This window comes from Peromyscus maniculatus, chromosome X (genome assembly GCF_049852395.1).
Source record: "Peromyscus maniculatus bairdii isolate BWxNUB_F1_BW_parent chromosome X, HU_Pman_BW_mat_3.1, whole genome shotgun sequence".
In the NCBI taxonomy this organism is placed as follows: domain Eukaryota; kingdom Metazoa; phylum Chordata; class Mammalia; order Rodentia; family Cricetidae; genus Peromyscus; species Peromyscus maniculatus.
The window spans coordinates 109,942,831-109,955,248 of NC_134875.1; the positions used below are offsets into that span (position 1 = coordinate 109,942,831).

Below are 12,418 nucleotides of genomic sequence, written 5' to 3' on the forward strand. Positions count from 1 at the left end.
TACAGGATGGCCCAGGGTACCTCATTGCCAACACTTCACAATCAGAACAGAGGCACTCTGTTAGGCCTCTGTATGATACTTTGATCTTCAACGTTAAACACCATTATAAAACATACCACTTTAAAAAATGGACTTTCCCAAAGACTGATCCAAGGCATTGGTCCTGAAAATAATCTTTTTTAAAAGTTTTTGTTTCATTGAACTACATTTCAGAAACCTACATTCAACTCCATGTTCTAAGGCCAACAGAAAGGTCTGGAAGGCCCTTGGGCAGGCATATCACTTAGCCTTATTTGAACACTATGATATGTGCAAACACTGGCTACTTTAACCAACAGCATGGTTGGTTTAAACGAAGGCTTTGAATAGAGACATGGGTTCAAATCATAAGCCAATTTATTATTTCCACCTCTCTTTTGACAGAAGAACTTTCCAAATCTCTGAGTAAGCTAAATTTGTACCTCTTATATCTATCTATCTGAGCATCTTTATTGGCTGGCACAGTTTCAAAGTATTCAGTCCTAAATATTGTAATAAGTGTTAAGTATTTTATGTACCACTTGACACTTTCCCAAGCATGTTATTGATTATCAAACACAACAACACAATGTGTGTAATTTTGGTATCATTAATGCCTTTACGGAGAAGAAAGAATTAAGATGCATTTGTTCAACTATCCGGTTAAGCCAGCTCAGGAAAGCTAGAAAAGCTATTGGTTCCTACTAGCTCCTTTGAGTTTGGGGCCTAAACACATCAAAGCATTTGATTACTAGTATTGCCACTTCCTCAATAGTTTCTCCAAGAACACAGATATCACTACCAATTTAATGAAATCCAGGCCCATCACACCGTAGGGCAGTAGAACTGCTTTTCCTGAGGTCTGGAAAATTGCCTAGTTGTTAAGAGTTTAAAAGAGCATTTGTGTATGGTTTACATACTTGGTTTGCAGATTCAATTGAGGAGGTTTCTTCACTTTTCAAAAGAACCAAGCTTGTAATTAAACTACCATGAAATGGTGGTTGGAGCTGCAGGACTCACCAGCAGTTTTGGGTTACAATTGTAGTGAAATGGTGGATTAAACACCCAGAATAAATTACTGACTCTAAAAAGTAAACTCACCAATAGCCATACTGGAGAAATTTTTAAACACACAGCCACAGACAGTATTTTTTAATGATGTCTTGTTATGCAGCCCAGTCTTGACATGAGCTTGTGATCCTCCTACCTCAGCATCCCCACTGTCTAAAGATCACAGGTATATGTCATTACACCCTTGCAATGTCCAGTAGTTTAATAAATGAATTCTTAGCTACAAGGGTTAATGTAGATAGGTTATGGAGTTGCAATTAAATTAAAGATTGGCAATGCTAATCTTTAAGATACCAAATCCAAAACCCTAGAGCACCAAGGATCAAAGCTATTAAAGGCCTCGGGACTATAGCCTCAACCCTTTAAGGAAGAAGTTGCCAATTCAAATACAGCCAATTTAATTGTATGCAGGGGAGATGAGAAGATTCCAAACTGGTAACTCCTCCAACACAAAAACCAAACTGGCTTTCTTTCCTCAAAACAAACAAAACAAATTGCCCACCAGTTATTCAACTGGAAACTCCTCTCTTTAATGGCTCACACAGTGCTTCAGCCCACTTGAAAGAAGTGCCTCTCCTCTATTAGGAGGAGAGGAGGAGGTTCTCAGGCCTTGGTTATATGTTTTCAACAGTCAGTGTCCCTCCCAAAGCATTTAAAACAAGAGAGAAGCATCCAGTTAGAGCTAGGAAAGGCTACTTGATATAAAGTATAAATTAATTTTGCCATATGCTACCTCCAGCAGCTTAAAGAAATGGAGATTATATAGGAACTACTCTATATAGAAGCATTATGGTATATTCATTTGTATTATTTTTAATTTTTTATACAATATATTTTGATCAATTTTTTAATGGCAGGCCCACAAAACAAATTCTCAACAATGGGAGATTATTTTGCCTGGAGTTATCTGGAGAATCTTCTACAAATCCAGGGGAAAGAGAAGTTGATTTTAAAAAGAAAGAAAAAAAATCACAACAAAGCAAACCAAACAGACAAGCCAAAGAAAGGCAGACTCTAACCAGGGCTCTCTTCCAAGCAGTTCATAAAACATTTCAAACACAATTCACTTATGGTAGAAAACCTAGCAAAGTAGAATCAATGTCTTCCTCCAAAGCTTGTCAATTCTGAGTCCCCTCCAAACCCACCCCCAAGCGAAGTGAAAGGCTGGGGGCAGGGGTTGCGCTAAGAGTAAGAACTGGATAGGAACAGATCTTCTGGGCTGAGTTTTGTTTTTCCACAAGGTACTAGGGACCCAGGAATGTTTCGTAAATGAGAAAAGGGACCAAATGATCCAGCGCTTCTGCCAATGGAGACAAATGGTGTGGTTGTGGCCAAGAAATAGAAGCCTGAAAACAGATGATTAGTGAATTGAGTGCATTCAGCATGTGCATTTAGTAGACTCAGTCAGGACAGGGCTGAGGGGGTTCTTGGGATTAAGTGTATCAAAGTATTCTGATACCATTGGGAGAGATTGTCTTTTGTTTCATGTCTTTTTTTTTATTATTCTCCTGTGTCTTTGGAGATACTGGTGGGGGCCAGAAGAGGGTGTCAGATCCCCTAGAATTGGGAGTTAGTTACAGGCAACTGTGAGCTGACTCTGGTCCTCTGAAAAAGCAGCAAGAACACTTAAGCAGACTTGAGTTTAAAAAAAAAAAAAAAAACTAGTACAGTAAACTTCATATTTTTATCAGCATCAGAATGAACCCCAAGGAAGATGTTTGTGATGCAAATTTAAGAAAGTCATACAAGTTCAACATGGGGTGGGATCAAAGCTTTCGTTCCTCACTCCCAGTGTCAGTCCCCCAGGGCTCCAAGGCTAAAGCCAAAGGGCACAAGAGAATTCTTTGTGAAGGAGACAGTGTAAAGAAAGAAGGGACCATGAGAAAGCTGGTGAATCAGAACCAGGACGGTTAAAGCTTTACAATTCAGTTCGCTACCGAAGTCACACAAAGAAGGTATGCTTCCACCAGCAAGTAGTTCACAAAAGGAGACTGCAAGAGCCACAGGCTGGGTAGGAAGCAAATCCCCAAGCCCTAGACAACCAGCACCTTGGGGGAAAGTGGTGCCTTCCACAACAATTTACAAGCAAAACAGATGTTTCTAAGAAGGACCAAAGGAATTTACTGATAAGTTTATTCTACTATTAATTCAAATGTCTAGCCAGAACTTAAACAAGAATTACCTGTGCCGGCACCACAGACATTTGGGGCTGTAGCAGGGCTTTGTAGGCATCTTTAACGTGTTTATAAGACTAGTTGTGAGTAACATTATATACAGTCTTGGTTTTCTGGGGTTTTGTTGTTGTTGTTTTGTATTTTTGAGACAGGGTCTCATGTATCCCAGGCTGCCCTTGAACTCACTATGTATTATAAGATGGCTTTTAACTTCTGATCTTCATGCTCCACCTAAATGCTGGGATTACAGGCCTGTGAGAGTATCAAACACAAGGCTTCATGTATGCTAGGTTGTGGGAGCCCACAAAAACTTCCTAGTTAGAGCTGAGCTTGCTTTACACAGCAGGGCTTCATTAGGGTATGGCTTGACCACATGCATGGTCACAAGGTGTCTGAGATGGTCAGCACTAGGCTGTACTGGGGAAAAGGTCTTTTGCTCCACCCTTGGACATTCCTTTAAAATCCCTTTGGCATTAAAGGCATGAGCCACCTGTCTCGAAAAACCTAAATAAATAAATGCCCTTTGGCAGCTACAGTCAGGGCCCGATGGATAAGGATCCAGGCCCTCCCGAGGCTATCCTCTGTTTTTTATCTGTCTCTCTCTAGCTACATTCCTATCTAATTTTGTGTCTGTGTGTGGGGTTTTTTGTTTTTGTTTTTTTTTTGTTTTTTGTTTTTTGGATTTTCTTTTTTTCTTTTTCTTTTTTTTTTTTTTTTTTTTTGGTTTTTCGAGACAGGGTTTCTCTGTGTAGCTTTGCGCCTTTCCTGGAACTCACTTTGGAGACCTGTCCTGGATCTCACTCTGTAGCCCAGGCTGGCCTCAAACTCACAGAGATCCGCCTGCCTCTGCCTCCCGAGTGCTGGGATTAAAGGCGTGCGCCAACACTGCCCGGCTCTTTTTTCTTTTTTTAAAGATTTATTTATTTATTTATTATGTATACAGAAGAGGGCGCCAGATCGCATTACAGATGGTAGTGAGCCACCATGTGGTTGCTGGGAATCGAACTCAGGACCTCTGGAAGAACAGTCGGTGCTCTTAACCTCTGAGCCATCTCTCCAGCCTTTTTTTTTTGGATTTTCGAGACAGGGTTTCTCTGTGTAGCTTTGCGCCTTTCCTGGAACTCACTTTGGAGACCTGGCTGGCCTTGAACTCACAGAGATCCGCCTGCCTCTGCCTCCTGAGTGCTGGGATTAAAGGCGTGCGCCAACACCGCCAGGCCTGTTTTGGTTTTTTTGAGACAGGGTTTCTCTGTGTAGTTTTGGTACCTGTCCTGGATCTCACTCTGTAGCCCAGGCTGGCCTTGAACTCACAGAGATCCGACTGCCTCTGCCTCCCAAGTGCTGGGATTAAGGATTTACGCCACCACCGCCCGGCACTATATTCCTATCTAATATTTCCTGCTTCTCCTGCTCAAGAGTACCCTGGGGGAAAGTGGGAGTGAGATGGCCCCCCAGACTAGGTAAACTGATCTAAGTCTCCAGCCCTATTTCTCCAGAACTGCCAAATTTCTCTCACAGTGTAGGGCATGATAAAACACCCCAACTGAGAGTCACTACCTTAAGTTAAGGGGTTTTGCAATTAGGAAAGCAGCAAATACCTTACACACCAATAGGCTATATCACATAAAGGTTGACAATCTCAAGGATAGGTGAGGCATCCTAGTCATCCCATCGTTCAGTGTGCAAGAGGATCTTGAGTTAAGGCCAGCCTGCACACAAGCCCGCCCCCCAAATATCTGGACCTCAATGGGCCTAATTTATTAATATTTAAAATGTGGACTAGACCTGCTAAAGATTCACAAGCAAATAATAATAATGCTTCAAAAGCATACTTTAAAGCAGAACCTGGTCCTGATAAAACTTACTCCAAGTAAAATAAAGGTGTGGGCAATTGCAGTGCTCTCACTCCAACCTACATTCTATTCTTGGCATCCAGGGAATCCCAGGGGACCTGTAAATCCAACCCAAGGGGCCTCTGGATTTGAATGGGGCAAAATATATAGCTATATTTTTTCACTAGTTGAAAATAAGCGTTTTCTCCCATTTATATCAACTACTCACTCCTACCCATTATCACCAATGAAATCTTTTTTGGTTTTCTGAGACTGGGTTTCTCTGTATAGCCTTGGCTCTCCTGGAACTCCCTCTCTACACCAGGCTGGCCTCGGAACTCATAGAGATCTGCTTGCCTCTGCCTCCCAAGTGCTGGGATTAAAGGCGTGTACCAGGACCACCCAGCCCAAAATCATTTTTAATCGTATTTTTATGTCATATATTCAAGCTGAAAATAGTGATTTTGTTCTGCAGTAGTCTAAAATTCTACATTTTTACCAGTCCTGTTGTTCCTGTTAGGCTAGGATGGCAGTCACATCTTTAATCCTAGCACTGAGGAGGCAGAAGCAAGGAGATCTCTGTAGATTTGAGGCCAGTGTTGCCTACACAGCAAGTTCCAAGACAACCAGGGCTACACAGGGAAATCCTGTCTCCAAAAACCAAAAAGAGAGAGAGAGAGAAAGTGGGTGGAGAGAAGAAGCACGGTTTACTTTGGGGAGGAGTGTTATAAAAATTTCAATATAAGTTAACTGTTAATTCATGCACCTTAAACATTTGTCATAAGGAGGGGATGTGACTCAGTGGCACAGGGTTGCTTCACATGCATAATGCCCTGTGTCTAGCTTGCATAAGACCCTAGGTTCCATCCCTAGCACCACACTAAGAAGTGATAATCCAGGCAAAGGACCCCTACCACCAAACCTTTTCAGCTAAGACTATTTCTTAAGTAGTCTTCTATTCATATTAATCAAGATTTCTATTACAAAAGTAATGTGTAAGTCCAAGTGACACAAGTCACTCTGCTTCCTTCCATACAGAAAACACAATCAATGGTCCCAAAGACAAAATGAATGGCATCAGGTGTATTTTCAAAATCACAACCCAGCCTCATAATTCTATAAAGGGAAGGTATGCCTGGCTCACATATAAGCATTTATCACACGACTAGCATTTATCCACCATTGACAATGTACCAGACCTATGGCCGTGACATAGATCCCTTTAGATATCGGCCTTCCAGATATAACCAGCCCAAGAGAAGACAAGAAGAACCATAATTAACAGAAGTTTTCTGAGCTGAGTGGCTAGCCAGACACTGCTCCAACAAGCAAGGAGAGGATATAATGCCTCACTGAGCTCTACATACGCAGCATCCTGATTAGGGGTTGGGACTAGAACAAAAGAGTGTGTCCTCCACCAATCCCAAGATGCCCAACCATACCATGGGACCGATTTATTCTTGTTAGCTAGCTTTGAGCTGAAAAGAAGAATCTCATAATGTTTCCTGGAATCAACAGTCCTGAGAGTCCAACACTTTACCTACAGGATGACCAAAGATGAGCTTTGTTGGGCTGGAGAGATGGCCCAGCAGTTAAAAGCACTGGCTCCTCTTCCAGAGGACCCAGGTTCAATTCCCAGCACCCACATGTCAGCTCACAACTATCTGTAAATCCAGTTCCAAGAAACTTGACACCCTCACTCAGACACACATACAGGCAAGACACCAATGCACATAAAATAAATCTTAAATAAATAAATAAATAAAATGAACATTCATTTTAGCAAAAACAATTTCCTGGTTACTCCATCAGCCAGTACACTAAATACTATCACCAGACCTAAGTGGCTGGGTTGCAGTCAGCTTGCATTGGTAACTACATTAGAATGGAACTGAAACAATAACACTGCTAAGTAGTTCAAGTTTAATTCCACTAAAATCACATCATGGAACTGCTCCATTAGGAAGGATTACTGACAAATGGGAGGGGGGAACATGCACCCATGCTCCACAACCACTTGACTCACCCATTTGACTCACCCTTGAGTCACATCCAATACTTACAAGCCAAGAGTAATGCCTTTGACTCATTATCAACAATTAAATGTTTTTAGAGACCTCACACATGGATCTCTCACCAAGCACCCCTTTATTGAAAAGGAAAGGTATTTAAAAATCCTTATGATATAGTCAAATCACACCATTTTCCAAATGTGAATGTGGAGAGCAAGGACATCCCTTGGGCTTCATTTAGTGACAGAACACTTTAAGAACTCCAAATCATATATACATATAAACATACACCTGAATATAGTGGGCTTTTTTCTAAAAGGTTCTTTGTCATTTTATCAAAGCTTTCTTTGGTATCATTAAGCTTCTGAGACAGGATCTCACTCTGTAGCCCAGGTTGGCCTTGAACTCAAGGGAATTCTCTTCCCTCATTACAGTATGAACCACCATGTGCCCAATCCATCATCTTTCTTGTTTGTCTGTTGTTGTTTTGAGAAAGGATCTAATCAAGGTGGAGCGGATTTAGATATCTTAAGACCCACCTGGGTGCTGAGATTAAAAGTCTGCCAATAATGCCTGGCTTCAGTTTCTTAGTTCTAATAAGGAACAAAGTGTGAGTTAAAACATTAAGGGCTAATGCTTGATGTTTCCCTCTTAAGCACCTTTCACTGAGCTTTACATGTGCACTCACCCTTTATTCTCAATGTTTAAACTAAGCGAAGAAGATTTAATCTTCCATGGAAGTGCTAGAATTTTTCTGACCCCATGCTGAGCTAACTATCCCTCAAGCCTACTAGAAAGCCCATGAAGGATTAATAGAAGCGTTCCCATGGTGATTACATGAGGAACACATCCCCTAAATTCACCCCTTCCCAACTGGGAGGCCTTTGGTCTGCTCACCAGTTTCTTCACATTCCTCACCACTAAACTCACAGTGCTAGAACTCCCATTAACCAGTCAGCCTTGAAAGCTGCCAAGGTAACACTCAGTAAAGCCTTTGTGATCTTACAATCTCCTCCACCTCTACCACCCAAGCACCATCTTATCTATGGATTCTCTCCCAGCTGCCTTTCTTCCCTCCATCCTCGCCTAAGAAAAGCGGGAAGTGAACGATGCTCCTTTTTTTTTTTCCAGCTCAATTCTGACCACCCAAGCACAATGACTTACCTAACAACCCTGTAGTTCACAGGTACACAGTAAAAAGCCCTATGAGATGTGCGCTATCCCTTTCCTCGTCCTCCCCTCAGGGACAGAGATGATGAGGCTCAAAAAAAACGTTAAGAGATAAACCCAAATTGCCACCTACCGAACAAAACCAATTAGAAAAGGCAGACTGAGAAACAGATTTTGCTCCAAATCCCCAGATTTTATCTTTTGTCTTTAAATTATTGATCTCTGCGATATTTTAGGGTTGGAGAAAAAAAGTACCAAGTGAGCGCTCAGAAGTTCAGAAAGCAATAAAGTCGATGTTAAAAATCCTAACAGAAAAGGTGTTCCATTAATTGAGAAACCAGAGGAAATGCAAGGTTTGGGCAACACACTACATATGGGATGATCTGGGAAGTGCAAGTCTGCAGCAGTCCTTTAAAGGCCCGATCATTCCCGCCCCCTGCGCCCATGCTTGATTCTCTCAAAGAAAAGAAGCCTGCAATGCATCCTTACCCTCCAAACTCCAGTATGCAATAGATTCTAATAGATTCTCCCAACCTTTTCTGCTGAGACCAAGCTCGGTTTTCTGAGCCTCCTGGATTAGAGGTGATGGTGGTGGCTATAATTCCCGCGCCCAAATCTCATCCTTCCCCACCCCCAATAATAATAATCGCTTCCTTTCTCTGTCCGCCGGGTCCCTTTTCTGAGGATCTGTCTCCTACACAGTGGACTAATAAGAATCTTGCAAGTGCTAAGTGGCCCTGGTCCTTCTCCAGCCTTAGCCGCCCTTAAGGGGAAACCCCCCTTCGCACCCCCACGAAGGAAATTCGGCAGCCTGCCAGCACAGGAAAAGGTGGCGTGGGCAGTAGTCCCGCGCCTCGCACACCCCTCGCCCAGGCCTGCCTCGCGGGTCATGCCTCGAACGGTCTACGGCGCTCCGGCACCCGCCCCCACTGGGGATCGCCGCGCCCCATAGCCTGAAAGGGATTTCCCCCCCGCCCCAGCGGGGCGTGGAGGGCAGCGAGCCCGCGTGGACCCACGGTCCATCCAGGCCCGGAAGGGCGCTGCGACTGGCACACAACGACGCGGCTCCCCCAGGCCCCGCAGTGCGGCCACGAGCGACCTCGGCGAGGACCGAGCACCGGCGGGGACGGTCGGGGCGCGGCGCGGCGCAGCCTCCGCCGATGCACGAGGGCCCGCAGCGTGCTCCGCGCCGCAGCCGGGGGAGACGCAGGCGCCGCGAGGCCGCCCGCCTGCCCGCATTGTTCAGCCCGCCGCGCGCGCCCCGGAGCCTGGCCCTGGCCTCAGCCCCGCAGGAGCGGAGGGGAACGGTCGCGCGGCCGCCACCGCCACCGCCACCGCCCGTGCAGGTGGCGAGCGGCGCACTCACCTTTGGCGCCGAGCGTGAAGTCGAGCGTGCTGTGCCTCGCTGCTGCCATAGTGTGGCGAGGCCCTGTGCCATGCCTGGGGAGGCGACCGCGGGAGACTGAGGGACCGCGCGGCGTGTCAAGCTGCGGGCCGGCGGGGAGCGCGCTGCGCCGGGGGAGGCCAGGAGTAGGAGGTGGGCGGGGCCGCGGGGAGCGACCCGGGGCGCAGGGGCGGGGCCGACCCGCCTCCTTAGAGGAGGAAGCAGCGACGCCTCCAGCCCCGAACTTGGAGCGCTGGGTGTGAGGCCTCTCGAATGGTGGAAACGGGGGCGCTGGCTCCCTGGCGTGCGTCACCAATGGCCGCGCCCTGCACTAAGGCTCTGGCCAGGCTCTCCCGCCATTCACCATCCGTTAGGAGGTCATCTCAGGTTTAAACGGCTCAGCGCGACTTCCGGGGGGCCTCCCTATACACTTCCCTATATGCCTACCCCTCCTCCCCAACCAGGGCCCCAGTTACTTCCTGACCATGTGAAAAAAAATTTAAAAATGCTAGGATCTACCTCTGTAATCTAAAAGTACAGCCTGCCTTTTTCTTAAAATGCACGCGAAACCCGCTGGGATTATTAATAACATTTCTATTGGTAAGGGGTAGTATTTGAGAACAGAATAGAATGCTCACAGACATTCAAGTGACATACATTTTCATGCAAAATTGGAAAACAAAAGAATCAAGGACTAAGGCTGAGCTGAGAAGTTGCAGATTTGAGAGCCTCCTGCACAGGACTTCCCCCCTCCATGGTGCTTCTGTTCTCATCAATGAGCCTACAGGCTTGGCCTCATTTTCGACCGTTAGTAGTATTCAACAAAATGGGACAAAAGAAAACTGAAGTGTCTGTGAACTAAAGCCATCCGTTATTGCAGGAGCAAAAGCTCTGGGCAAATGACTCCATCATTGTGTGGGGTTCCTCTCCTGAATCTCCGGAATTGCTGTAATGGTTGTTACACTTGAGATTAGTGAATTCTGTGTCTCAGCAGCACACACACACACACCAAAAACAAAAACAAAAACAAAAAAACCCGTAGATATTAAGCTTAGCTTTCCCTTAGGCAGTTTCTAGTGGTGCTTTGTTTCGTTTTTTTTTTTAATGTTTGTTGTTTGATTGTTTTAATGAGCCCTTCACTATCCTGCAAGAACCTAGCACTGACTTCATAACAGTTATTCAACACTTATTAAACTATATCCCTTTTTAGTGTGCTCCTATTTTGTTCCTATCAATAGCCACCTATTTGTTGCTTCCTTCTCTGCAGACCAGGTCCTCAGTTTTGTGACTTATTCTGCTCTCTTGTTATTCTGCTTCTCTTTGTGACTTATTCTCCTTCAGTCCCACTATATCAGCCTGCAGCTCCTCTTTCTCCCTTTCTTCTGGAGTCAGGTCCTCCCGTACGTTGCAAGGGCAGTAGAGCTTCACACATATGATTCATTCCCTGCTCAGCAGTGGAGTAGGCCTGCACTTACCTCACTATCTGCTGTCATCCTTTTGAATTGCTTAAAAATTTTTGAACAGTCATCCTGAGTGAGGTAACCCAGACTCAGAAAGACAAATATGGTATGTACTCACTCATAGGAGGATACTAGATGTGGAACAAGGATGACTGGACTGCTACTCACTTCACCAGGGAGGCTACCTGGAAAACTGGACCCCAAGAAAGACACGAGGATCTCCCAATGACAGAGAAATGGCTGAGATCTACATGAACAACCTGGACATGAGTGGGAGCAATGAAGGGCAAGGGTCGAGGGAAAGAGAGCCTGTGGGAGCGGGAGATCCCAGCTGGATCAAGAACAGAGAGGGAGAACAAGGAATAGGAGACCATGGTAAATGAAGACCACATGAGAAAAGGAAGAAACAAAGTGCTAGAGAGGCCCACAGAAATCCACAAAGATACCCCCACAATAGACTGCTGGCAATGGTTGAGAGACAGCAGGAACTGACCTACTCTGGTGATGGGATGGCCAAACACCCTAATTGTCATGTTAGAAACCCCATCCGATGGTTAAGGGAACTGGATGCAGAGATCCACAGCTAGGCTCTGGGAGTTCAATTAGCGAGAAAGAGGAGGGTTTATATGAGCAAGAATTGTTGAAACCAAGGTTGGATAAAGCACAGAGACAAATAGCCAAACGAATGGAAAACACATGAACTATGAACCAAAGGCTGAGGGGCCCCCAACTGGATCAGGCCCTCTGAATAGGTGAGACAGTTGATTGGCTTGATCTGTTTGGGAGGCATCTAGGCAGTGGTACCGGGTCCTGTGCTCACTCCATGAGTTGGCTGTTTGAAACCTGGGGCTTATGCAGGGACACATGGCTCAGCCTGGGAGGAGGGGACTGGACCTGCCTGGACTGAGTCTACCAGGTTGATCGCAGTCCTCCTCGGGGGAGGCTTTGCCCTGGAGGAGGTGGGAATGAAGGGTGGGCTGGGAGGAAGGGGAGGGGACAGGAGGGGGGGAGAACAAGGGAATCCGTGGCTGATATGTAGAACTGAATGGTATTGTAAAATAAAATAAAAGGAAAAAAAAGAAAGAAAGAAAAAAATTTGAACAGAAGGTATTGAGGTTGACTGAAAAGTATGTAGCTGGTCCTGCTCGGCAGATTGTGTAGGACAGTGTAGGTGGCCATGGGCTCTCAACTGAAACATATTCTCCCCCAGAAATTGTACTTCACCTTGCAAAGTGTGAAATAAGCAGAGATGAAGAACTTTAAAGTGCTTTGTCATTAACTGATGGCAAAAGAGAGC

At 45.2% G+C, this 12,418-nt stretch overlaps 1 protein-coding gene across 1 annotated transcript in view; it reads right to left on the minus strand.

Annotated features, from left to right (window-relative positions):
* Sms (spermine synthase) overlaps positions 1–9,813 on the minus strand; it is a 52,388-nt gene extending 42,575 nt beyond the window's left edge. Inside the window, exon 1 of the mRNA XM_076562674.1 lies at positions 9,644–9,813. Coding sequence (XP_076418789.1) covers positions 9,644–9,692 — 49 coding nt within the window. The 5' untranslated portion in view covers positions 9,693–9,813. The remainder of the gene's footprint in view (positions 1–9,643) is intronic.
* Between the last annotated feature and the right edge of the window lie 2,605 nt (positions 9,814–12,418).